Here is a 27,748-nt window from a genome sequence, read left to right on the forward strand (position 1 = left end):
CCCTAAATGTATCCTCTCGCCAGTAAAAAAGAGCCAATTCGTAGACGCACCGACGCGAATTCCTCTATTTCGAAAGCAATTGTACCAAAGTATCGATTAAACTTGGAGTTTCCGAGGAGACTGATCGATGACCTCAGCCACCGCGATTGCTTCTCCGTTGTACTACTGATTACTATCGATTATTTCGGCGCCTAAGCTCGGGCCTCTTGTTCGGAGGATCAAGCCATAATCTAAGCCACTCAGCGACAACGATCTTCGATTTTCTTTGTCTCCAAAAAAAAAAAAATAAAGAAACGATACCGACGATATTACGTTGCTCGAAAAGTTGCAATGCGAATTTTCGAGTATGGTCTTTTAAACAAACAAACGGCGCCATTATCGATAGGATTAGGAGAGCTATCGATGATAATCGAATTTCTTTAATCTACGAGTATGGACACTGTAAACATATGTCGCCCAGGGATTAATTCAACTTTATTTGAATTTTATTTGAATTTTAATAAATATTAATTCAACTTTTATATTTGAATTTTAATAAATTTTAATTTAACTTTTACACATTTGAATTTTAATAAATTTTAATTTCATCTTTTATGCTTGAATTTATTTTATTATAAAAGCTGTGCAAATGTATTTTTATTATTTCTGTCAAGTAAAAATAGTGGCTTTTTACTTGACAGATTATCTTATTTCCTTCGTATATTTTCATTTCAAATAAGTCTCTTTAAAGAGTTGAATTTTAACATTAAATTCAAATAAGTCAAATAAGATCTTTAAAAAAAATCTCGTCACCTAACGAAACGTGAAACGGAACAACGAAACATCGAGGCAGCAGAAAAATTCGATCGCGTCGCCGACGAAAGTTTCTAAAGAAAGTTAACCAAACTCGAGGATGATTTTCGTCGGTCGAATGGTTTTTCGGTCGAGCAATCCGATACAGAATCGGCCGAATGAAACGGGGGGACACAGCCCAATTATCGTTCATCGCGATCCAGACGTCTCGAAGGGTTGTTCCTTTCCTCCACCTTTTACAAGACGGCTCGCGTCCGCGCGTGCCGCCCGGGGCGTAAAAATTGGAACGCGGCGCGATCGACGAGAGAGAGGCAGCCGGCGGATTTTTCGAAAAGTCGTAAACACCGACTGGAAATGGAGTGCGGGGGGGGGGGGGGATTGTTCGCCGCGGGGGTGAAACCGGCTCTTTCGTTGGGGAACCACTCTCTGGCGCGCGCGCGCGCGCGCTTCGTGTATCTTCGCAGATTTCCCTCCGGCCGCTTTATTTTTCCGTCCCGCGCGACGATTACTCCCGCTAGATTTTATTCCGGTTTCCCACGGAAAAGGAAACTGTCGATAATTCTTGCCGATTTCCATTTATTAATCCGAAGAAAATTCGCCCGTCGACGAAAACTGCGACGCTTTCGTTCGTACTTCGAATCGATGGAAATATAAATAGAAAAGTGGATGGAAACGTAAATGCTTTTCATTGGAAATGGATTCTCAATATTTTTACGTTCTAGTAAATGGTAATAATATTTATATTGGATATTGTTAATAACGATAGTTGTTATTGTTATAATATTTAATGATAGTATATTGTATATTGTTAATAACTACATTGGATATTGTTAATAACAATAATTATTATTGCAATAGGGAATTGAATTGGGAATATTGTATATCGTTAATAACTTCGTAGGGAGTTTCATAGTTTAATACGTAAAAGAGAGGTTTTTGAATATTTACGTGGTCTTTTGATATAATTTTAAAATAGGGCGATTTTTATTTTGATATTCGGTGATGTAATTTAATTGATTATTTTCGAGATTATTTCACGAACGATTTCTTATCGAGCTAAATATGCCTAGGTCACTCTTCCATATTAAATACTGACCATCACTATGCCCGTATTTTGTGTATACTGAATTTGTCGACGTTGGAGAACAAGATTAATTATTGAAGATTTGCTCTTGTTATTTTAAATCGTTAATAATGTTAGTAATTGTCCGGCACTACCTAATTTTGTTAAATTATACCTTAAACTGTGTTTTAGATAATTTATATAGTAAATTATAGCTTTGTTAAATTTTTTCTCAAATTATGGCTTTGATAAATTATGTTTCAAATTGTACCTTAAATTATACCTTAAATTATATATCAAATTCTATCTTAGGTAAATCATGCTTTAAACTATATAGAGGATGGCATTAAAACTCTTTCGAAAAATCTTAGTTTAATTCACTTTGTCCAAACATACCGCAATAAAAATGAATGTTCAAAATTGGTCAGAAATTAGTGTCGCCCATATTTGGGTGACGCGCGGCACTCGAAGCGTTAAATAACAAAGCTGTTAAGCGTACCGTCGCGTAATTGTCAATTCACCGATCCGCTATCGCCGTCGCCGTTCGAGTGTCTTCCGGCGGACTCAGCCGGCCGGCTGCTGATCGAAAATCCCCGGACGCGTTATCTCCGTCGAAGAAATCAGTCTTCTCTCCTTCAGAGGTATCCGGGCGGGGTATTCCGACGATATCTGTCGAACGGCGTCGAAATAGACCCGACGACGGCTCGGAGGAAGATGATCGGACCGGGCGACTCGCGAACAGGCTCGCGTCGTCGATCGGATTACCAGCAGCAGAGAGGAGAAGGATGAGGATGAGGATGAGGATGAGGAGTCGGCTAGCAAGCTACTCCGTCGATCGGAATCAAATTTTCGTTTATTTTTCCACAGTCGGTAGATCGAAGTTCCCAAGACAGACGGGAGAAAGAGAGAAAGAGAGAGAGAGAGAGAGAGAGAGAGAGAGAGAGGGAGGGAGAGAGACGTCTCTGGTTCCCAGAGTCCGTCGAAGTTATCGGCGATCCCGCGGGAGACAGTGCCTCCCCGGTGACGGAATTAATGTTTAGAAGGGGATTAAGTCGGTTCCGGCGAGACATCGAGAAGATACCGGGTGTCGCGCGGCGAAATCTTTCCATTTGTCACGAATCGGATTACCTGATCGTGTGCAGAGCCCCCTGGTTCTCATCCGACTCCTTTGTAGAAGGGTGCACCGAGCGTCATCCCCATTTTTAACCCTTTCAGTGGCCGGAGAAAAATGGGCGCTTGTGCGAAGATTTTTAACTGATTTCACTGTGTTCTACATACTATATTCCATACTCTATATTATACCTTGTACGTTGTACAGTCTCCATTCTACATTCTAGATTCTACATTATACATTGTTCATTACATACTATATATTCCATATTCCACATTCCACATTCCACATTCCACATTCCATAATCCATATTCCATATTACACATTCCATATTCCACATTCCATATTCCACATTCCACATTCCATATTTCACATTTCACATTCTATAATCCATATTCCATATTCCACATTCTATAATCCATATTCCATAGTCCATATTCCACATTCCATATTCCACATATTACACATATATTATACTAGCATTTATTATATTACTATATTACATTATACTATATTATATTATACTGTAGTAATGTTCTCCAGTGAACTTGGCCGCCCAAGCCCTCGATTCTCCATCTACGTATTCCCCATAAAAATGCAATGCCGGTCGCCGCGTGTACACGAACGCCGTGTACAGAACACCGGGTCGTAAGCCGCCTTCGGTTTGTATCGGGCTGCAGAGATCGATCTATTTATCGCGGGTACGATCGATCGGTGGCTCATCGATCCCGGCCCACCTTATCGCGCGTTGTAATATCGCCGGCGATGCCGTAGCACGCGGACGGAATTTCCAAACCGCGCGCGAGCCCACTTCGCGATTATTTTTGGATCGTTGACGCGACGGGGGCCACGACGACGGATATCTACGCTGGCCGCGCGACGCTGCCGACTTTACGTATCCCACCGTCGTCGCGGTTGCTATTTCGATCGCCGCCGAAGGCGATCTGCAAAAATCGGTGCACGCGCGCGCGCTCGGCCTTCGACGATCATTTTATTAACGAACCTCTCGATAATTCACCTCTTCAGCTCTCTTTAACCCTTTTAGTAGCGAACAACGATATATCGTTGTATAAAATAAAAAATTAATAAAATAAGTGAAATAACCGGAACAAATGAAGCAAATAAAATAAATAAAGTAAATAGACTAAATGAAGTAAATAGAATAATTGAAGTAAATAAAATAAATAAAATAAAAAGGTACAGCAGCACAGCGCCCTAGCTGGTCGTAGCGACGTGTTCGGATTCGCCGCGCGGGAAAGAGGCGTAAAAATTCGAAGGGCCTTGAGCGAGCATTAAGCCCCGGTTTATTTGCGGTTTCGCGTACGGCGTACGTGATCGATATACCCGGTGGCAGTGTTTCTCGAAAGATTCTCGCGGCGGTAGCGCGCGGTATCACGATTGATCAGCGTCTCTCGTCTCCACCGCACGTTGCCGTGGCGCGTCGAGGTGAGGCGAAACAGCTCTTCGTAGAGAGAGGGGAGCGGAGAGCGGTGAGAGGGGAGGCGAGAGAAAGATACGCTGGTTGACGGGGGATAATTCGGATCCGGCGCCGAATCACCTCGCGATAACGACGCCGCCGTATCGCGGCCCCCCGATCCTCAATTATTTCGCGTATCATCGATTAATCTCGGGGCCCGGCACCCCCCGTGCGCTCGTGTAGCCCGGACTGCTTCTCATCGGTCAATCTGTCCGCAATTACCGGCTCGCCGCTTCGGGACCACGGGATACCCTTCGCTCTCGCTTCTCTCTCGCTTCGCTCTCGCGCGCTCGCGCCGCGTTCCTCTTCCATTCGCAAAGCGATTCTATCGGCCTATACGAGCACCGGAAGGGAAGAACCTCTCCTATAGTCGCCCCCTGACGAGATTATGCGCTACCCTCTGTTCGTTACCGTGATTTCCGTTCGACGATTCGGATACGTCGATGGCAGATGGGAGATACGGGATGGGAGAACCTCAAAATACGCTACCTTTGTTTCGCATCATTTTGAAACATCTCAAATGCTATATTATATTACGAAAACCCACGTTTCTTTAAAGATTGGAAGAAATAAACAGTGACGAACGCCGGATCTATTAAAGAATGAACGATCTCTGTAATCGTAAGTCGCCGCGACCCTCTCGCAACTTCGATCACGCGCCGAAAGTATCAAACGTCCTAAAAATACTTCAAGTTCATTCTCCCCCTTTCCGATCCAAGAACACCGGCCCCGCAGACGTTGACATTAAACTTCCTGTCGGCGACCACGACACCGGCCTATACATGTACAGTACACGTACACATGTTTATGACTGTTTATACATGCACATGTATAGCACCACCCCGCGTTAATTAACCCTTTCCACTCGAACGGCGACTCTGAGGCACCACGAAAATTGTTACAGAACGTTCGAAAATAATTTTTATATTATGAAAGATCAGATTTCAAAAATTATTGAAAGTATAATTATCGTTGCACGAGTTACAAGATTCAATCTCGTATGAATCAAATACGTTTTCTAATATAAAATGGAGATTATATATACGTTAGAAAAGTTATTTTAGAATTACAGTCAAAATGGCTTCGATCGCAAAGGGTTAAACCCGATCGATCCACCAAAATTGATCATTCGGCTCGGCCTGGATTGTATCGAATGAGAGACGGCCACCAGTCGTGTGTCCCAGATGTTTTTCCTGGCAGAGCCGCGGAAGCTGTCGCGCGTTCTAAGGAGAAAAAAGAGAGAGAGAGGGAGAAGAATCTGCTGCTGCTGCTCCTGCGGCGTTGTTCTTGGCACACGACGCGCCTGTTTTTCCTGACCGACTACTCCGGCGAACGGATGCTTCGGATCATCGCGCGGTGACGGCCGTTTGCTCCCATTCAACCGATTGTTTAGGCATTTTTAGTCGAGCTTTGGGTCTTCCACGTTCATTTACTTGGATCATTGCCCTAATTCCATGTATCGAGATATGACTAAATGATTGAATTAAAAGAAGATTGAAATCTGTTTAAATTGAAGATTTAGGTCTCTTAATAATAATTTAGTTTTTTAAAATTATAAAATATTATTATCACGAAATTTTCCTAATTCTAAAGGGGTTGAAATAACACATTCGATATTTGGCATCAACCCCTCTGGCCTTTTTTTATTTATTAATTCTTATAAAAATATAATTAAACTTCGTATAGCAAAATCGTTAAATTAAATTAAATTAAATTAATCCTGTAATTCTTGCAAGATTTATAGCGAGTAAACGTTACCAAATAAATCTACCAATCGCTAAGGGTTGAACTGACATAACCTACAATCACTCACAAAATTGTACAGTATCCTAACAGCTGATCGTACAATGCTTCCTGTTCCTGTTTAACCTTCGTTCCTGATCAACCTTAAATGATTTTTCCCGAAGGAACAGTGATTTTTCTGTGTCGGTATTTCGGGTCCTCTTCCTCTACCTCAGAGAGGAAGAGGAAGAACGAAGGCCCGAGACCAGGGAACCCACGCTTTCTGCCAACGTCGGAGATGCTTCCGCGGGATTGACTTGGCAGAAAAGTGGGCGGTTGCTGGCCAGACTCGTCCAAGGTTGCAGACGATCTCGTCTGTCGGGGGCCGCCGCGAATTTAGCCGGCGCGGTCTCGCGAGTCTATATCGAAATAAAATCCAAAGAGAAAACTACTACTGTGCGTGATCTCTGGCCGTCTCGCGGCGCTCGGGAAACCTGTGTGTGGTTCATCGTCTGCTGAATAATACCGGCGCGGCTGCCGCGAAATCCTGGTCCCGTCCGGTTCGAAGAATTCAGTGATGTAATTGATGGTGTATGCGACGGTCGAATATAGATGACATTTATTCGATATTTAAGTTTCAGTGTACAATATTCAAAATTCGATATTTAATATTTGACATATTCAGTATTTCATATTAAATATTTGATATTCAATATTCAATATTCGATATTCAATATTCAATATTAGATGTTCAATATTCGATACTCAATATTCAATATTAGATGTTCAATATTCGATACTCAATATTCAATATTCAATACTCAGTACTTGATATTCAATATTCAATATACAATACTCAGTATTCAATATTAAATATTTGATACTCGATACTTAATATTCAATATTGGAAATTCAATATTAATACTCAAAATTCAATATTCAACATTCGATACCCAATATTCAATATTCAGTACTCAATATTCAACATTCGATACCCAATATTCAATATTCAGTACTCAATATTCAATATTGGATACTCAATGTTTAATATTCCATATCAGATTTTACTACTTTTTAATTATTTTTTAGATTACACCATTAGAGATATTTTGCAATATCTCTAAATAGTTCATAAGTTCTAATAACTTGTGACTGAATTCTCTCAACCAGACCATTGTGTGACGCGATTTCATGATTTTCTTTCGTCACGCCGTGTGTCAACTTCGTTCCTTCTCTCTCTCTCTCTCTCTCTCTCTCTCTCTCTCTCTCTCCTCCGTCATTCTCGTCGACCCTAGCACGAGCGATTAGTAGCCGTTGGTACAGCGATTCCGCTTGCCAAAACGGGAATGGAAAGATTCATCTCGTCGCGATCGCATTCTGGTGCCAGCCAAGGAAGTTAGCGGTCATCGGATAGACGGGTAGCTATTCGCAACAACGCAGGATCATTCACTGGCTGCATGCGCTCCGCGTGTCGTCCTCCCGGATCGCTCATTAATTCCCATTAATCCGTTTTATCGTCGTCGCGAGATCACCTCCGTCGCCTTCGTTCGTTCGTCTTCGAAGCCGGCTGGTCGCGATCGGTCGAGATCGGACGCGATCGGACGCGTTTTACCTTTGTATTAGAACCGGTCCGGGATTAGGACGAGGCTCGCACGGGACGTGTACGTCCCAGTGATCGATACGCTCCGCGGCATTTGCGCGCGATAATCGATATCTTTCGTTTCTCTATCATCGTTTATCCGGGCCGAGATCGATTCCGTCGAGCCGCCGAAATCCCTCTCGTCTCGTGTTGCGTCACGATCCGACGACTCCGATTTTTCATCGACGACCCGTCGTAGCTTTCCAGTATTTTTTCGGGGATCAACCGAGCCGGCCAATCTGATCGTAAATTCGTCTCGGATCTTTGATTCGTTGCTTGTTATGCTCGCCCACGGCCTTCGAACATTGTTCGCGGCGAGTCGAACGGAAAACTTTTTCAACCGAGTTCCATTTGTTAATGCCGGACCAGATTGCTATTTATTAATAATAATATTTATTAATATCAATCAAGTGGTTATGTCAAGGTTATGTTACTTCTATTATCAGATTTAAATTAATCTAAATTAATTTTGGATATGCCTGAATAAATTTAAGTAAATCTAAATAAAGCTAAACGAATTGAAGTAAATCGAAATAAATCTAAATAAATTTAAATAGACCTAAATAAACCTAAATAAACGTAAATAAATTTAATTCCATCGAATATCTAAATAAATCTAAATGAATTGAAGTAAATCGAAATAAATCTAAATAAATTTAGATAAACCTAAATAAACCTAAATAAATGTAATTCCGTCGAATATATTAATACTAAAAATGTTGAAATCTCCATCCAAGATATCAGCACGCTCGACGGTTCGCGCGGATGGTTTAAGCGGCGGCATAGTAAGCGTTTCGACGATTTAGGAGGCCGATAGGCACAATTGGCATCGAGCACGGCGGTCGGCCGAGGAGGAGCGAGGCGCGCGACAGGAGGACCTTTCGCGCCCCGTAGCAGAATAAACGATTCACTCGGGTGGCTCGGCGGCAGTCGTCGCGAATAGCATCGCCGCGATAAATCAGCTCGTCCTCTCTCTGGCTGTGAATGAAGCTCTCTCCTTCGGTCCACGCTCGCTTCGATTTTTCTTATCGCGGCCCAGCGCCGTGACAGCGGGGCTCCCGTGTTCACTCGGTGCGTTCAAGGCTCTCCGCGGCATCATTGAATCTCGGCATACGCTCGGCCGCGCGCGGACTATTTCGATCCGCTTAACAACAAGGAAGCCCCTAAACAGCGGCCGGTCATTAAGCAGTCTCGTCGCTCGTAAATCAAGCGGATGGTGCCCGACGACGGTGTCTCCGCGATTTCTAGGACGGATAAAATTAGATCATAATCCGACGAGTCGCTGGACCCGCCGCAACCATGATCGCCGTCGCGTCGGAACTATCGCAGTGTCCCATATGTTCTTTCCGCGCCACGCTATGCATAACCTCGAGAGTATGCTCGATGAAAATCTGCAATACAGTATATATATACTGTTTATATTTACTATTTATTGAAAAGGTAATTATTTACATAAACTTAATTATTATATTATTTACACATTATATATTTACATTTGCTATAAAAAGGAAGGAGATTATAGGACACCCTAATACGATCACTGTCGCGTCCGAACCGTGATTCGTTTTCGAGCGATCCAGGTGACCGACGATCCGCCGGCGAAATTTCTGTCAAAGAGCCTCGCTCTCCTCGCGATACTTGAACTTTGGAGCTGTCAAAACGTCGGATGATGCCTCGACGCCGACTTCGAGATCGCCTTTCTTTTTTTTCGGCGTCTCGAGAGAACATTTTAATCGCTGATGCGTATCAGGGATTTCCAAAGTGTATTAAGTTCTTTACGGCATTATTGTTGCACGATTTTCGGAGGCGAGCTCGTCGATGGATTTAGGGACTTAAGAAGCGTATTCGTCCGTTCCTCGCATTATCTTCGCGCGATTTCTGTAATAAATTTTGTTGCCGATGCGTATCGATGATCTCCAGAGCGTGTTTGGCATTATTATTCTACGATTTTTGTAATAAATAACGCTGATGCGTAAGAGGGATCTTGAAAGTGTATCAAGGTTTCTCCTAGCATTATTATTATAACATTCTTGTAATAAATGTTAGTGATCTAGTAAATGAAATATCTTCTACTTTTCAATGTCGCAAAAATAGAAATTAGAAAAATAGAAAAATTAGAGAAATGATTCTTTCGTAAATTAAAAGCAGACTCGAACGATCCAAAACCACCCGGGCCTATAAACAAAATATGGTGCAAACGTAAAGAAATTTAACTTTGAGAAAAATGGTTAAGATCCTTTTCGCAGAAAATTGTATCAATATCTCCGTCGTTCCGAAGGTGTAGCGCGCGGTCTGCGATAGCAGCGACGTTATTTTTTCTTACACTCGGTACATTTAAAAACTTGATAAAAAAGCACTTCACGTAGGGGGTGTGGTAATGCCTGCGCGTCTTTCCTTCCCGGCTGCTGTAGATTTTACGGCGGTGTGTTGCTCTAGGAACAGTATCAACACTCGAAACCGAAAGTAAACAGGGAACGAGCACTTTTCTCTCATACTGTATATTTTAGAACGTCTTCGTCGAGACACGTGGCTCCCCGTCGAATTCAATATACCTGGCCGGCTCTCGAGCGCGGTTAACGCTCCACCATGGCGCGACGGTATCTTGGGATGTTCGCGAAACTTCTTGTATCAATAGTAATGCGTCTATTCCAGAAAAATGATGGTGTACGTAAGGTATTTCTTGTTTAAGAATTGTTGATTTATAGCGTTACGTGCGAAGCGTTTCGCTATATTAACCCCTTGCACCATGATTCCTTTCACGTTGTGTTAATTAGCATTTATTTGTTCTTAATATTTTCTTTAATAGAACTAAACAATTCCTATTTCTTATATTGTCTTTATTTGTCTTCTTCTCTGTGCTTCGATCACAGAATAATTGAATTTGATTTCGATTCGAAATAAATTAATAATATTCATATTTAGTAGGTCATGCGTGAAATCTTTGTCACGAGTCTGACTCGTTATTATAGTGCAAGGGGTTAACCCTTTGCACTCGTATGGTGACTCTGGGGCACCACTGATATAATTCTATTACGTTCCAAAATAATTTTAATTTCCATTTAATTTCCATAAGTTAAATCAATAGACGATATTTGTTGTTTAACAACGCGATTATATAAATAAATCCCCGTCAGAAATTATAATCAAATTAGAATTTACTCGATGAATTAAGTCCATTTAAATTTTCTGAAAGAAGTACATTAATAATAGAATCCAGATAAAAATTAGGTGGACTTTTAAATAAATTTGAGGTAACAAAACAAATCGAAACATTGTAAATTCTTTTAGTTTTCTATCATATTTTACGCTGTCAGTCACCGGCGACGCAATCGAACCAGCACCACAAGAGAGAGAGAGAGAGAGAGAGAGAGAGAGAGAGAGAGAGAGAAAAAAAGAAAGAACGTAGGGATAGGCGAGCGCGTCCTGGGTTTCCATTTAATCCACGTCCGCGGACGCAATCTTCGAAAGTTTGCGGCGGCAATCTTTTCGAAATTCAGTTAACATCGTTCGCGAACGAATTTCGGCACGGAAAACAATCCGCGGGAAGTTTGCGCGCCGCCGCTAATGTATTCGCGCGGCGGTTGTCGCGGGTATCCATCCTGGCTGCCGGCCCCATTCCTCGAGAGCCCTTCTCTCTCCCTCTCTCCCTCTCTCTCTCTCTCCTATTCTCGTCGGTAACTTCGTCCCGCCGCTGAAAAATCGCGGCTAATGGGAAAAATTGCTAAAGTTACACGGAAAGTTCCGGGCGCGACTTTCGTCGTTTGCCGCGGCACCTTTCGCAGTCGCGGAACTCCATTAAGCTCGGAAACTAATTTCCAACGGAGGTTGCCGGGCGCGACGAGTGCGAGACCCGCGCGCGAGCGCGAGCGCATTCGCCGACGTTGCATAATCCTTTTGCGGCTCGCATAAATTTCGATGCCGCCCGCGCTCGCGCGGGGGACGATCCGCAACTTTGCGCGGAATCGTTCGGCGGCATCGACCGCGCGATTCGATTATCCCGGACCGGCGCTAATTCTCGAAACGGTCGCCGAATTCTGCGCGGAAAACGACCGATCGGGGCGGTATCCTACACTCACAAAGAAAAAGATAGCACAGGCGTGGAGAATGTAATAATCAAACAAATATCGTCTATTGATTTCACGTTAAAGAAAAGAAGAAAGAAATTTATTGGACATCGTAATAAACCCAGCTTTTTCAGACTCTGTAAAGCAGAATTAATTTTTCAGACTCTGAAATTCTGAAATTCAGAATTAATTTTTCAGAGTCTGAAATTCAGAATTAATTTTTCAGACTCTGAAAAGCAGAATTAATTTTTCAGACTCTGAAAAGCAGAATTAATTTTTTAGACTCTGAAAAGCAGAATGAATTTTTCAGACTCTGAAAAGCAGAATTAATTTTTCAGACTTTGAAATTCTGAAATTCAGAATTAATTTTTCAGACTCTGAAATTCTGAAATTCAGAATTAATTTTTCAGACTCTGAAATTCTGAAATTCAGAATGAATTTTTTACCGGACATAACCTGACATAACCTGACATCGTAATAAACCGAGCTCGGCGCCATTAATAACATTCGCAATTAGGAGAGGCTCGAGTCCTTCGAAAATCCTTTCCCCGTCATTTTTCTTCCTCCTCTTCTTCTGCCGCGGGAAGTTTGACATATCGCATAAATTTCACGGTGAGAAATGTTCAACCCGAAGTTCATGAGCGGACGATTAATCTTCGGACGCTTCGCGAACGCCTCTACGGCGCGGCGTGCATCACGCAAAACAGAATCTTCGGGGGCTGCTGCTGCCGCTGCTGCTGCCTCGTGTATCTCTAAACCCAGAGCGCCGTCGAGATAAGCGTTCCTCGAAGCTGTAAACAGTCCGCGGAAGATCGAGAGTAAATTGCCCGATGATAATACCGCGCGCCGAGAAACGTTCGACTTGCGCTATTGGAAACGGTGAATCATTTGTTTGACCGATAGCGACACCGTCTGTCGCGATTATGGCTCCAAACACGCTTTCGTCGTAAGCCTTGTATCGTTTTCTATTGAAATCGAGATATGGGTGGTTTATGTTCGAAAGCGCTTCAATATTTTAGCGTTTAGAGAAAATTAAAGGTTAGGATATTCATTGAAAGAAAAATTGTTAGGGGTCCTATTATTAAGGATATTAATATTTATATAATTAAAGTATTATACATATGAAAAAGAAATCTTAGTGTAAGGAATTAAGTGAATAGACTATACCATTTTCAAAATTAACAATCCACATTTAAGGGTTGCATTTCAAAAAAAAAAAAAAATAGAAAATATATATTTAAAAAAATATTCTTAACTATATTTAAGAGATTGAAAAACAAAGATATCCAAGACTAAAAATTTCAACCTCGAAATACACAGCTAGTACGACTCGAGTCTGCCACGTAAGCGTGTTTCGAGCCTAAAACGTTCCGCGAGCGTTGCATTCTCGTGTATCAAACGATAGTCGCGCACGCGTCGCAGCAATAATAAATCACCGCGAAGAACAGGAACAAGTGGACATTACCGGCTGGCAACTCTTTCGCGGCGAAACTTCTCAAAAAATCTACATTTCCCATGTTTTCTCGGCACGGGGCCGCTGATGAAACCGCCCCGACACACTCGAAATTCTATCGGTCTCACTCTGTTCTCCGAACGTTCAATTTAACTTTTTAATCAAATTCCACGCGCAGCTGCGATCGCCGGTTTCGATAATGACTAGACAAAAGTCGTCCCTTTTTATTGCAATATGGAGTAATCGCACAGATACGTTATTTTTTTTCTCTTTGTAATCGTTAGTAATTGACTCTAAAATCTACGATATATAAAATATATTCTATTAGCATTAAAATTGATTTTTAAACTTTAAGTTTAAAATTCTGCCTTCAATATACCGGGTGAGCAAAATGTCTCGGAAGGAGTTGAACCTACAAAGAAAATGTTTACGCAAAAAGGGGGCGGTTTAGTAAAAAGGGGCGTGTAAATATTTTCGCCGGAATCTCGCAGTTCAGTCGGCGAGATTTGCCTGGGCTGTCGCTAGGCGCGAGAGGAGAGACGAACGACGAACGGAGATCTCCGCGACTGGCGAATGTAAGTCACGTCTGACTACATACGGTCCAATTCTCCTTACACGATATCCTCCTCTCTCTCCCCAGCACCCCACCCCCCTGTAAGCGTCGTCTACTGCTGCTGTGCCAGTCCCATTCTCCCCGCGTCTGTCTAGAATTAATCAACTCCGACCGCTCACCTGCGCTGTCTCACGATCGTCCGATTCACTTCGAATATGCTAATTCGATAAACCTTTGATTTACAACCGCGTTACAGCGGCCTGATTATGATTTCACGGCGCATCGAACGATCGCGAGCGTTGCAACAGCGCTCAAAGAAATACTGTGGTAATCTCCAATGATTGTTTAACCCTTTATGATTGTATATCTAGGTATAGTCGGACACCGAAGCTATTCATTCATTTTTTTCTTATGACTGAAATTCTGAAATTCAGAATTAATTTTTCAGACTCTGAAAAGCAGAATTAATTTTTCAGACTCTGAAAAGCAGAATTAATTTTTCAGACACTGAAATTCCGAAATTCAGAATTAATTTTTCAGACTCTGAAATTCAGAATTAATTTTTCAGAGTCTGAAATTCTGAAATTCAGTATTAAGTATTAAGTCAGAATTAATTTCTCGGACTCTGAAATTCAGAATTGATCATTAGCTGCAGCAAGCAACCTAACCTCCCTCTGTTATTCAAACGTCCACATCACTCCGATTACTTCGCCTAATCGAAGTTCTGCCGTACACAGTACATTTGTCAGGGAATGAGGACCGAATTACCTATTAAACGAAGCAAGCTATGCAAATCACAGAGAGAGAGAGAGAGAGAGAGAGAGAGAGAGAGAGAGAGAGTGAGAGAGAGAGCCGAGAGTAGGTAGAAACTTTCGCGCGATAATAGTTTCCCTCTGGGAAAGCAAGTTAGCTCAGTCGATTCGACGGAGCCAATTTCGGTCACCGCGAATGCATAAAGATTCACGAGTCTAATCGTGACGACTTTGCTCTCAGCGCGCAAAGATCCGCATTAAGAAGCGCTTAAGTGAGAAGTCTCTTTGCAAATTGGTTTGCGCCGTTGTTCGCTCGATTTGCTCGTCATTTTCTTATCTCGCAACGCCGGCCGACACTTCGAGCCTCTTTTATCGCGCCAATATGATTCATCGCCGGGCATTAGTGTGTTATTTTGATTTGTATGCGCGATTGGGATACCTCCGTTGTCTCTTCGTCTAGTCATTCGTTATGCAAGGTGGTGAAGATTAGTGTAATATGAATATCGAGTAAAAGCATTAAACATTCTGGTATTACCTGACAATATTAAAATCATTATTAAAAATACTATTATTGTTTACTACTGTTATTATTACTACTAATAAAAATACTATCATTATTAAATAGTATCAAGAGCATTATTGTTACTTAATAAACATTAAACATTATAGTATTACATAACAATATTAAAATTATTATTAAAAATACTAACACCACTTAATACTATTAAAAATATAATTGCACATCAAATATATTTTAATTATAAAGAATGAAATTAATAAGCGACAAAAAGCGAAGGAAAAATGAAATTAACAGCGGACAGAATAAAACGAAGAAAAGAGCAGAAAAGAATAAAGAAAGTCAAATTAAAAGTTTTAGAATATTTCCGTCGGAATTCCCATAAATCCTTAACATGGTCGCACCGGCGCCATCCATCTCTCTCTCTCTCTCTCTCTTTCTCTTGGCGAACGAGCCCTTAAATTCCCTGAAGTGAAAATACCGGGCGCGCAAACGTCTCCATTATTTTCTTGCGAGCGGAACGCGCGCGTATCGAGGACAGATAGATTTCTCGAGGAGAAAGCGATCGAGGCCGCGACGAAACGGAGGGGGGATGGGGGCTAGGGCGAGGAAAAAACCCAGCCAGCCCTTATGCCAGCCGGCGGCGATAAATTAAGCCGGGGCTGACGTTTTGATTGGCCGGGCCCAGGCCTATATTTGTTGCGGTCAATATTTGCACGGCCGATCCGTTGTCCGGCGCTCGATTCACTCTGCGGACACCTATTTCGTTGATCCGTGGCAGGGGTCCGTCGAGGGTGGTGGTGGATGAGGGGGAGGGGGTGACCAGGGTGACGCGCCCGGTCGAGGACTCCGCGCCTCGTGCAAACTGCAATTAGCAACGATAATACACGGACAACAAACTGTATTTGCCCCGATCATTATACGGTATATCATACGTTGACGATGCGCGATATCCAATCTAAGCGGTGATTAGACGGTATCCTGATCCGCGTTGATTAATCGATCGTCGCGCGACTACGAAAAAAAGGCGAAAAAAGCGAATTTTTAGGTAAATTTCTTTCTCGAGAAATTCGTACGTCGCTTTTTACTTTTCGTAACCAACCAAGGGTGGCTACGAAATAAATAATAAAAACCATTTTGTCGCATAAAATGTAAATACTACATGCTTTAAAAGTAATTTTAAAATTAAAATAAAAATTGTTTCGGCAAAGGGTTAAGATGATTCTTGCCGAGCAAGGATCACTACGAAATAAACGCTAAGAAACACTTTCTCACATAAAATAGAAATTTTATATGCCATAAAAGTAATTTTAGAATCGCAGTGAAAATGTCTTCGGCGAAGGGTTAGCATGATTCTCAAGGGTTAAAATTTCTCGCCGCGCTTTATTCCGTTCGTACGAACCAGATTTCGTTTCGACTTCTCGTGCTCCTTTGAACGCGCAGAAATTCATCCGGTGGATTCCTTCGTGCTGCCTTTTTTTCGTCGTCATGAATAAATGTATCAGTTAACAATTTCTAAAGGAGCTGTCGCGGAGGGCAGAAAAATTTTATCGACAAGGCGGAGAAGTTTGAAATTACGGAGCCGATAACCTGTTACGCGACGAGAAGAATTTTTGCCGACAGTGTTCCCTCGGTTTTGTTGTTTCTTCGCCGCGACGTTGAGATATTATTCTCCGCGCCGTGGTCTCTTTAGACTTTTTTTAACGAAGTTCGAACTGTATTTTAATTGGATTCGTTCGGGGCTAAATAACTAATAAACTTTGTCGAGTATTCGTATTAAAATTTATGTGCTGTGTTGTATGAAATTAAATTTAGATCGAAATGTTATGTTTTATAAAGTCAAATGCATATTTTTAAGGATTTTTATGTACTTAGAAAAATATTAAAAATCTATAATATAAAATTTGTTATAAATTAAATATATAAAATATATCAACAGTCAAAGTTGTTGGTGATTTAAAATTAACCAATATAAGCATTAAATTTGATATTGCTAAAATTATTACTGCAATATTTCTATGTTTCAATAACCTTATTAATAGTCTATATAAACGTTGATTTTTTTTGTCATTAATTGTACCCCTATTTCTATATTTATTCTTATACACAGAAAAAAATTCACATTAATTTCCACACGCATTAAAAATCGAAATAAAATCCGAATGTCCCAAATAAATTGGCAAGTACCTTAAATTACCTTGACATAGTATCTCAAACAATTCCCGCTATTTTGCTGCAAGAATTCTCTCCGAATTAGGGCGCTCACTTTCCGATCCGAAAGGATCGCCGAGGATCTAATTAACCGAATCACGCGCAATCTCTTAAAATAACGTCGAGTCGATTTCCCTTTCTCTTTCTATTTTTTTTTCTCTCTCTCTCTCTCCCTCTCTCCCAGCGACGACAGAAGGCTCGGAATCCTTAATGAAGATCGAAAGCACTCTAAACGAGACTCCCGTCGGGTAAATGAGAGAAAGCCAATAAAAAGCACGCCCGCCCTTTTTATCCACGGGTCCCCGTATCTTTCATTACTTTTGCGCTTTGATCAGCCGTTCCTTTGTTATGGCGTCTCGTCTTTCATCAGGGAACAGGGTTGAGGAGAACAGGGAGGGGCAGAGAGAGAGAGAGAGAGAGAGTAAGAGGGAGACGGGGAGAGATAGGGAGAGTAAGAGAGAGATAGGAAGAGAGAGCGGTGAGAGTAGGAGAGAGAGAGAGAGCCGGGAGAGGAAGAGCCGAGAGAGAGAGAGAGAGCCAAATGATCCGAGAGAGAGAGAGAGAGAGCCGGGAGAGCCGAGAGAGAGGGAGTCAAAAGATCCGAAAGATCCGAGAGAGAGAGCCGAGAGAGAGAGAGAGAGCGTCAGAGAAAGAGATAGATAAGAGGGGAGGGCTAGGGGAAAGAGAATGCGAAAGAAGAAGAGTGGGGGCGAGGGGGAGGGTTAAAACGTTACCGCACCTCAAGTAACTAGAAGCAACGACGCCACGCGTCCGCGTGCCAATGTCTCCGTTCTCTTATTTGCCTTCGATCGTCCTTTAAAAAGAAGCTTCTTCGTCGAAGCACGAGGCTCCGGCGTCAGAGGAATTCCCCTCTCTCTCTCTCTTTGAATAACGGAAGCGAGCTTCATTAACGAAAGCGATTTTTCTCGTGTAATTTGTTGTCCAAGGATTCTCATACCTCCGGCGATAGCTCTGCGAGAAATCATCGTAGAATGATGAACCTTTCTTCACAAGAATGCTTGAAACTTCTACTTTAAGATAACATAGCTAAGTTTTAAATTTGATGCACTCTAGCTAGTTTAACTCTTTAAATACCAAGCCATGTTTATCACTGGAATGAAAAATTACTGGAAATTGTTAAGTTTGACGAAATGTGTGGATCTTGCAAAATTTTTTTTGGGGATTCCGCTTACGTGGGGATAAAGCTTGAACCTTCCCCTTTAATTTAAGGGAAAGTAGAGGTTGCTGCGATTTTTTTTGTTGAAGATACAGGAGGTTGAAGTGACCTACTTTTTGACGATAATTCCTCGGAAAATCGAAATTTTTAATTCGACAATCGTAGCTTCGTATTTAAATCATTACTGTTGCAAAAATGCATCAATTTTTAAATCAAGAAGGAGTGTTTTAAAGCAGAGGTTTCAAGCTTTAATTCAATAAAAGTCATTATTCTATGTTGATTTGTCACGGAGCAATCGTCCGCCAAAGTAGACCAATTTTCGTCAATTCAAACTGCAGTGTAATGGACAAAATATGAATAATTTTCCGTGAATTCCGGAATTCGAAAATCGAACGAAATATATTAACAACCCGTAGAAGAGACAAAGGCGTTGGATATCACCCGCCGGAGGTTCGCCGGAGGATAAAACGTCGTTAGGAAGCGGTTATCGTCGGACTTGCCTCTCGAAGCGTAAACGGCGCCACGGTGGAACCGGCACTGCGACGACTTCGCCCCGTTTCCGAGGGGGTTAATCAATCACCGGGCGTCTCGAGCGGGGCAAATATTTATGAAAACATTTGCCTCGATTCCTCAAAGGCTCTCGCGAGCCGGCCAGGGTGGCGCGGGAGGTGGGGAGATGGAAGAGTAAATAATGAAACGGCAAATAGAAGGGAGGAGAGGCGACGCGCGACGGTCCTTTCCGCGAAGGACCCTGTACTCGGATCGGAATTGCCGAGGAGTGGGGGGCGGTCGAGAAGAGGGTGGGGCGAGTCAGGGGACGACGTCTTCCAGTCAATTTCGAATTATCCTATTTCACGAGCGAGCAGTGCGATTTCATTTGTCTCCTTTCCAATAACCCGCCGCTGCACGCCGTAGCCAATTTCTCCTTCATTGGCCTCCCGGCGTGCAGTTTATAAAATTTCCCCGTTCGCCGGCGATCGATGCAACAATAAATTGTCTCCGCGCGCGGGGTGGCGGTGGCACCCACCCTCCGTAACGGCCGCGCGGGACACCCTTCGCTCTCTGCAGCGCGCTCGCGCGGATCGTAAATCATCGCGGGCGATCGCGGGACCGGAAATCGCGACGAACGAGGTTGCCAACTCGACCATGAGAACGCTCTCCTCTCCTCTCTCTCTCTCTCTCTCTCTCTCTCTCTCTCTTTTGCTACTTTTGCCAGACAGTTTTTCCGAACGTCGCGCGGATCGCTCGAAAGTATGTTTCAATTTAAAATTAGACGGATCCTTAGCAAATATGGTGGACTATTGATTGCGACACAGAATTAATTTTTTGGAGAATCGGGAATATTTTAAGGAGAATTTGGAATAAATTAAGGAGAATTGAAATATGAAGGGGGAAGATGATAGTATTAGAAATGGGGGTAAATGTATTTTATTTATAGTTTTGATACTGTTTGAATCAATAGAATATAAAATCAATAGAATATAAGAGTCAATAGAATATAGAGTCAATAGAATATAGAGTCAATAGAATATAGAGTCAATAAAATATAACTTACACTCCTTCAGGATTTAAAAACATAAAAATATCATAATTCTCTTAATAAAAAATATTCAAAATTAACACTTTTGACTAGCCAAATTCTCCTTATAAAAAACTATGCATCTTATTCTCTAAATCTGCCACTTCATGCTACGCTCTTTATACCAATCGTAAATCAATTTTGTTGCCTCCGCGCTTCGAGACGTTGCAAAATAGCTAGAATTAATGTTGTCTAAAGATACGGACAGGGGAATTCATTGTGATCTTTGGACGACTTGAGAGAAACGCGAGAAACTTCAATGTGTCAGTTCGTATGTAGTATTATTTAGTTTACGATTTGGCAGTTCTAAAAACGTATACCTAAGCACGGGCGGGATTTAAACGGTTCCACAATTTAGAACGTGATTAATGCTTCGGTAATTTATTATTAGACTGCGGGGGTTTCACGCGAATACACGCCGTTCCAATGGAAACCTTAAGGAACTGACGGAGGAGGCTATTTTCTTCCGCGAATCGTACGATTGTGTTAAAAATAGAGCAACTCTGATTACAGTGTGCGTTTTATATATTTTTATAATATGATAAATATATTACTACAGTGTATTCTATATATTTTTGTAATATAAATATAAATATCTAAATATACAATTATAACATCTTAAACCATATACAAGGAATTTTAAATCAATTGTTTATTGCTCCATCTTCTTAATTTACTCAATTTGACATAAAAGAACATTTGCGTTTTAAAAATACGCGATAAACATTAAAAATGGCAAAGATACAAATTTCAATAAAACAATGCAGTTTCCCCGTTTGAATTTCTATTTTCGAACGCAAAAAAAAATTCTCGTCCCGGTTCTCGTTAAATATTATTTTACCGGGAACGGAAATCTGCAAAACATGTAATTACCTAGAAATACGGAGGGGATGCGAACAGGTGAAGCGAAACATTTTAATGAAACATTAAACAGTTCCCATACTGTTTTTCCATTAAACAGAGCGGAGATCAAATTATGCATCGGTATTCTGCAAACGATAGAGTATGCATAGCGCGCGTCCGATGCCTAATTATAAATCACAATTATTCTCGCTTTGCATCGACGAATCTTCTTTTTGCGTTTCTCTCGCGGAATCGGAGACATCGTTGAAACGAGACAGCAATTTTCCACTCGGCTTTCATTATCTATAATCGATATAAAAAATCGCATAAAACAATCGTATTTTACATAAAATGCGAGCTGTGGTATAATTAGTTTCAGGATATCTTTTTGTGAAACAAAAATCGTCTGCATTAATTGCAAGGGGTAGATGCAAAGTGCAATCTTGTTTCTCTTTTATTATTATAATTAACACGTTAATATGTTCGGTTTCGTTTAATGTATATGTTAAATATGTACAATATAATTCATAATAATTGAATAAAGAGGATTAAAAAAATAATTGTATATATTATATATTATAAACAGTATATAATATATATAATATCATCAACAATATATATTGTTTATATAATATTATAATATAATATAATACTATTCCATGTTTCTGGAATTACAACAAAATTATTTAATTTCGTCAAGTTATAATGACAGCGTGACAATTATTTGTCGCAAAGAAATGCATTCGTATCTGATTGAAATTTTTCTTCTGATTGCAGAGTTGTTAATTAAGAATGCGCGATGACACGGCGAATTTATCAGTGGACCGGAAACCCGCGCGAGAAGGCGCAGGGTATGGAAATGGAACCCCCCAAAACAAATTCTCATCGACAGGAAAAAATATTCTTGAAGTGTAAGTAGAAATATCGATTTCACCACTGAGCGATCCAAACGATCATATGTACTATATACAGGGTGTCCCAAAAATGTCTCGTGATCGGGAAATGGGCGGGTAGCTATGATCATTTCAAGTAACTTTTTCCTTAGCGAAAATGCAAACCGCGCCTTCGTTCACGAGTTATTAATGAATAAAGTTGGCTGCGTGCGCACACTTCGTGCTGCTGTTACGCGCGCGAGGAACGATGGCCACCAATGAGAATGAAATTTCAACTGTTTTTCATCGATCGCGAGATAGTCGTATGCAGATCGGCTGTATCGGTCTAATCGATGAAAAATAGTTGAACAGCAAGTTAAAGCGTGCGCGCGCAGCCAACTTTATTCACCAATAACTCGTAAATGAAGCCGCGTATTGCATTTTCGCAAAGGAAAAAGTTACTTCAAATGATCACAGCTACCCCTCATTTCCCGAATGCGAGACATTTTTGGGACACCCTGTACATCTATCCCCTCCCCACGTTCTCTAGTTACGTCGATCGAACTTCATTAACTTCGACGTGTTTAACGCGCTCGGCCACGGGGTTTCGATTACAATGGACGCCGTTTATCGGAAAATTTCGGCGGATTAATCCGGTCGCGCGAGAGCTTATCGCGCGCTTTTTTTTCGCGCGCAACATTGTGTTTAAAAGCCCCGGCCTTCTGGTTCGCGTGGCAAATAGCTTATCCCCATTGCCGATCGATGACTGCAACCGTTCATGATCGATGGCCCGCGAAATCGCAACTCTTTCTCTTTGGTTTTTGCGCGCGCGCGCGCGAGCACTCGATCAACGGTGATAGATCGGGAACTAACGCGGCGATCGAGAACTCTCGCGGAACAGACGCTGCGGAAAACAGCGCCAACGGTTTCCTCGTCGACTGGATCGTTAAATCGTGTAAGCAGCCTCTCTGGATCGCGCGTTGTTTAATAGAGGGTGATCGAACGATCGAGGGAAACAATGACGGATCGCCGAGATTCCGTGGTATTTCCGGACACCGGCTGCAACACGGCGAACAAATTAAACAATCTTGCGGGGATCGTACTCTTTTATTAGTTATTATTTTTGCTGGATAAATGTCTGGTTATGTTAGGTTATGTCTGGTTAAGGTACAGTGCATTTTGAGAACATTATAATATATTTATTTTATGGTTTTTGCTCTTTGGCTTTTATTCTCGACTTTGGAGGTTAGGGACGAATTTTAATTTTTGATACCGATAATAATTTTAATATTGGACATAAATAATTTTAATATATTTTAATTTTAATTTTATACATATAATGAAAATAAAAATGCATACATTATAGCACAATTTACAGTACAATTTTCATACCATTTTATGATGCCAACAGCAATTCTTATTACCATTAATTAATTAATTTCCATAAATGTAATATACTATACTATAGAGTGTCCTTATCTCCTAAGCTAAAATACAGACAATGATCGCGCATCTCCAAGAAACTTGTGAAACAGTTGTCCCGCGATCCCGTCTCAGGAATTATCTCTTCGAAGTTTCTGGTATAGTTCTCCTCCGGTGTTTGTTCTCGGTAAGGTATCGCGGCGAATGATGCAACGAGAGATCGCGACGGTGACGCGCGACGACGCAAAGAGAGTTCAATCGAGTCTCGGCGCGGGCGTCTTATGCATACATATATACACACATATCGTCGTCTAGATGGAAAACGGTGTCCGTGCTAAATTTACAGTCGCGGCCGTCGCCGTATTATAATTAGTGACGCAAATGAGACGGAAGAAGCAGTTCCCGGAAAGTTTTCAATTCGCCGAGTGACTCAGGGGAAATATGCTCTTATAGAGTTATTTCGGAGGATGAAAATTGGATTAGAAGCGACCGATCTCCCTCGCCCCCCCCCTCTCTCTCTCTCTACACGGGAAACTATTTTTAACCGTGGGTTACCTCCGTATCGTCGCGGCTCTTTCGAAACGTAAATAACGATTAGGGACCCTAGAAATCGTGATAAATTATTTTTAAGTTGATTATATTTCTTTGCTCGGGGGATACCGTTGTTGTAAAAATTTTGGGGAAAGTTTGAATAAATTCGGTCTCGTGATTTTATTGCTTTTGGACCGTGGTAAAATTAAAGAGACAAATTAGATGAAAGATTGCTTGGTTGAAATTATTATTTTCTGTTTAAATTAAATGGAATTAATAAAATATGATGAAAGAAGTATAATAAAATATAGTTATATTTTTAATAAAAGAACTTGTATCAAAAGCGTAAAAATAGCATCTCTTAATCGCTTCTGTTTAATAATATTTTTACCAAAGGGGTTATAGAACATCGTGTAATAATTTTTAGTAAAATTACTTCTAGGAAATCAACCTTATAACTTTAACAATTTTATAACAAAAAGTGCTAAATCGACGCGATAAATTGATCGTTAATCGAAAGCTAGTTAACTCCGCGTCGCGAAAGAATTAAATTGTTCCTTGGCCGCGGAGAAATTAGATGAACGCCGATTACTCAGTAATTTACAATTCTTATCTAATTAACAATAAAACGTAACCCTCCGCCAGCTTGCTTACGTCGCGCAATTGACAGATAAAGAATCGCCGGTCGATTGCGTTCGCATTAACAAGCACGATCGATAATTGCTAATATATTCCCGTCGATATCCGCGCAAAATAACATTTTTACAAAGAATTGCAATAATAAGAGGTAATTGTAGCGATGCGACTCGTGATTGTCGCTCTTTAATCGATATCGCCGGCAAGCACTGTGCCGTGTCGCCCGGCAAACGAATGATAACAAGAAGAAACAATCTCGTCGCGATAATCGAGCGCTCGATATCCAAAGAACAATCGTTGCATCGATTAACAATTGCGCAACGGCGATGAGGCGTGCATCAGGTGCGCGCGCGCGCGCGCGGTCGCCGAGATAAACGGGTAAAAAGCAATTATGGCTCGATGTAATTATTTCCATCGACGTTCCGCGACGCGGCACGTTAATTCCTCGCGTCGAGCGTTTCACTCGAAAAATCACTGAGCTTCGCGCTATTATTCTTCTACTTTTATTTTATTTTATTTTATTTTATTATATATATATATATTTATTTATTTTATTTATTGTTTTACTACAAATGGTACAAGGCTTTTGGAGGATTTAGTGAAATAAAAATTGTTTGACACTTGGATCCATCGGTAGTTATTTAGTATAGTTCTTTCAAAAGTCGAAGATCAGCGATCAACGCGTCGACTACGGAGCAATTTTTATTAACACTTTTTAACCCTTTGCAGTCGGAGCCATTTTACCTGGAAATCCAAAATATTTCTTCAAACTGACAGGGTTTCCTTTTCTATATAACCTGGAGCATTTTATACGTCACAAAATTGACATTTATGACTTATGTAACAGATAATATAGCTCTTAACAATTTTTTAAATATTAGTAAATTTAAATAATTAAAGAATAATTAGTAAATAACGCCGTCAGTCGACCGCAAAGGGTTAATATACTGTATTAAATATAATAATTAAAAAATAAAACTAAAATATAAACAATTGTTAATTCTTTACATTAATATATTAGGGTGTCCCATAAGTTTCTTCCCTTATTTTTTCGTTCCAATATTCCCGTCGCGGAAGTTTCGACGAGTTCGAAATTGAACACAGTTCGCGCCTCTTCTGCGCGAGGCGTCGGCCGGCGCGAGGTCGAATTAATTCGCGGACGTGTGATCCGTGCAGCTGGCAGAGCCGCCCCGGCATAAAACGTCGATCGTAGATTTGTCCGCGGGAGTTCCGAACAGCAATTACGACGCTAATGGAGCCCCCGTTGCCTGGCTTCCGGCGCAGTCCATCGGGGGCGGCGGGTACGACGGCTCTTCGCAACTTCCTTTATCGTTCACGCGCCGACGACTCTACGTTCGACGTCGACGAGGCCGTCGGCGACGATCCTCACGGTTCGCGCGAGCATCCTACACACACCGCGATCCAACGATTTACCGAGCGCCGCGCCATGATTTATGACGCCGCGACGCTTCGATCGTTTATTACCTCCACGGGATAATGGGCATCGATTAGTCGTGGGAGATCGACCGTCGGAAATTTCGATCGGAAACGAGCGACGGCGGAATTTTCGACGGAATTTTTCGTGTGAAATTCTGTCGAAAGTCACTCGAAGATGCTCTTAAACCGGGTTATGTTGCTTTAGGGAATTGAGGTTAGTTTCAGTTTGTTAACTGTTGTTATATTGTTAACTATTGTATATAGTAATATATTTGTTAGTATAGAAAATAGAAGCGTTGAATTGGAGCATTGAATAAAGTGCCGATTTTTGTGAAAAATAATATCGCATTAATTCTGCATCGATTGCAGGATATTCGAATTAATTCGCTAGTTTCTTAATTAAAATCGATTATAGATTGTATCAATTGAATCGCTATATTATCTTCATAGAGAACTATTAACGCACTGGAAAACTGCGGAAAGGAACCCTTCAAAATTAATTTATTTTATTTATCGTCTCCAAAGCGAAGTCCTTGACTTCAAAACAATTTTAAATAGCTCCACATCAAAGGGTTAACTAATCAATTAAAGCTCGTAATAACTAATCAATTAAAGCTTATAATAATTAATCAATTTAAGCCCGTCTCCGGTATCAACTGTTGTCAAACAATTTAATTTTATTCGAAATCTCCGCAATTTCTGTTCGAGGCAACAGAAATGACGTCTTTCCCCGAATCGCGAGCGCTCTTATGCAACACGTAAACAACGATTATGAGTAACAGATATTGATAGTAAATCAACAGGAAGATCGTCGAAATTATTTATCCGCAGGCTTGCCTGATTATTTTTTAATTATCTGATATGCAGTCGCGAATTCCCGGAGTTTATCGAGCGCGAACGTTTCGTTAATTAACGAACGAGAGATAAGGCGATTTCGGTCTGACGTACGAAATTTCGTGAGATCATTGGTGCTTCGGGCAAATGTTTTTGACGACCCTTGGCGCCTTTTTGGCGAACGCGAATCGCTCAGATAGTCGGCGCATCGATTCTTTTGGATTCGACGCGTAAAGGAACTTTATTTTTGTGAACGCCATATTGCGCGTAGAATCTTATGGGACACCCTGATACATACGTTCGCGAATGTGTGAACAGTAAATGACGGCTGTCGCGCTAAAATAGTACGCGCAGGTACGCAGAGCCGCGCGCACCCCGTCTGGCACGCGGTCAATCTGGCACACTCGAATCCGGTCACACCATTCAAAAGGGTTAATCGAATCGGCCTGCCTCGATGTTTGCGTATACTATTTCTGGCGGTCGTTCTCGGTCGGCGATGTTATCGTTGTTATGTTATTCCATCGCGCCCAGCCACGAGCATCGATACTCATTTATAAGTGCACGGAAATACTCGAGGGTTTATTCGACGTCTCGATAAACAATGTCTCGATAATCGCACGGTGACGCGAGCTGCATTTTTGGAAATACGAATTTACGTCGCGAGGTGCCGTTCGCGCGTGCCAAAATGTTGGGAAGGCTGGGAAAATAAACGATAAGTCACGATCATGATAATAATATGACTTCAATTAATTTTTAATTCAATGTTAATGTAATTTGAAGTAAAATAATTGGGTCAATAATAATGGAAAGAAATTGATTAGAGTCGAAAATAAAAGCTACAGACGCAATGCACTTTCTACGCGAGGAATTATATTATTGTTTATTATATTAGATTATCGTTTTCTTTAGAAATAATAGAAGATAAAAATGAGAGATCGAAAAATGCTCTATATTTGTACAATACATTTAGGAACAATAAAACACGTAATCAACCGGTATCTGCTCGTCATTAGCAAACATGTTCTCTCACCCACGCTCTAACTTTATTATTTTGATCACCTAA

General features: G+C 41.2%; 1 protein-coding gene across 1 annotated transcript in view; it reads left to right on the plus strand.

Annotated features, from left to right (window-relative positions):
* The window catches only part of Mdr49 (Multi drug resistance 49), a 136,984-nt gene that overhangs the window by 81,114 nt on the left and 28,122 nt on the right, over positions 1-27,748 (plus strand). The window contains exon 6 of the mRNA XM_078193617.1: positions 21,731-21,864. Within this exon, the coding sequence (XP_078049743.1) occupies positions 21,753-21,864 (112 nt within the window). The 5' untranslated portion in view covers positions 21,731-21,752. The remainder of the gene's footprint in view (positions 1-21,730; positions 21,865-27,748) is intronic.

The sequence above is a fragment of the Augochlora pura genome, chromosome 10, assembly GCF_028453695.1.
Source record: "Augochlora pura isolate Apur16 chromosome 10, APUR_v2.2.1, whole genome shotgun sequence".
NCBI classification, from domain to species: Eukaryota; Metazoa; Arthropoda; class Insecta; order Hymenoptera; family Halictidae; genus Augochlora; species Augochlora pura.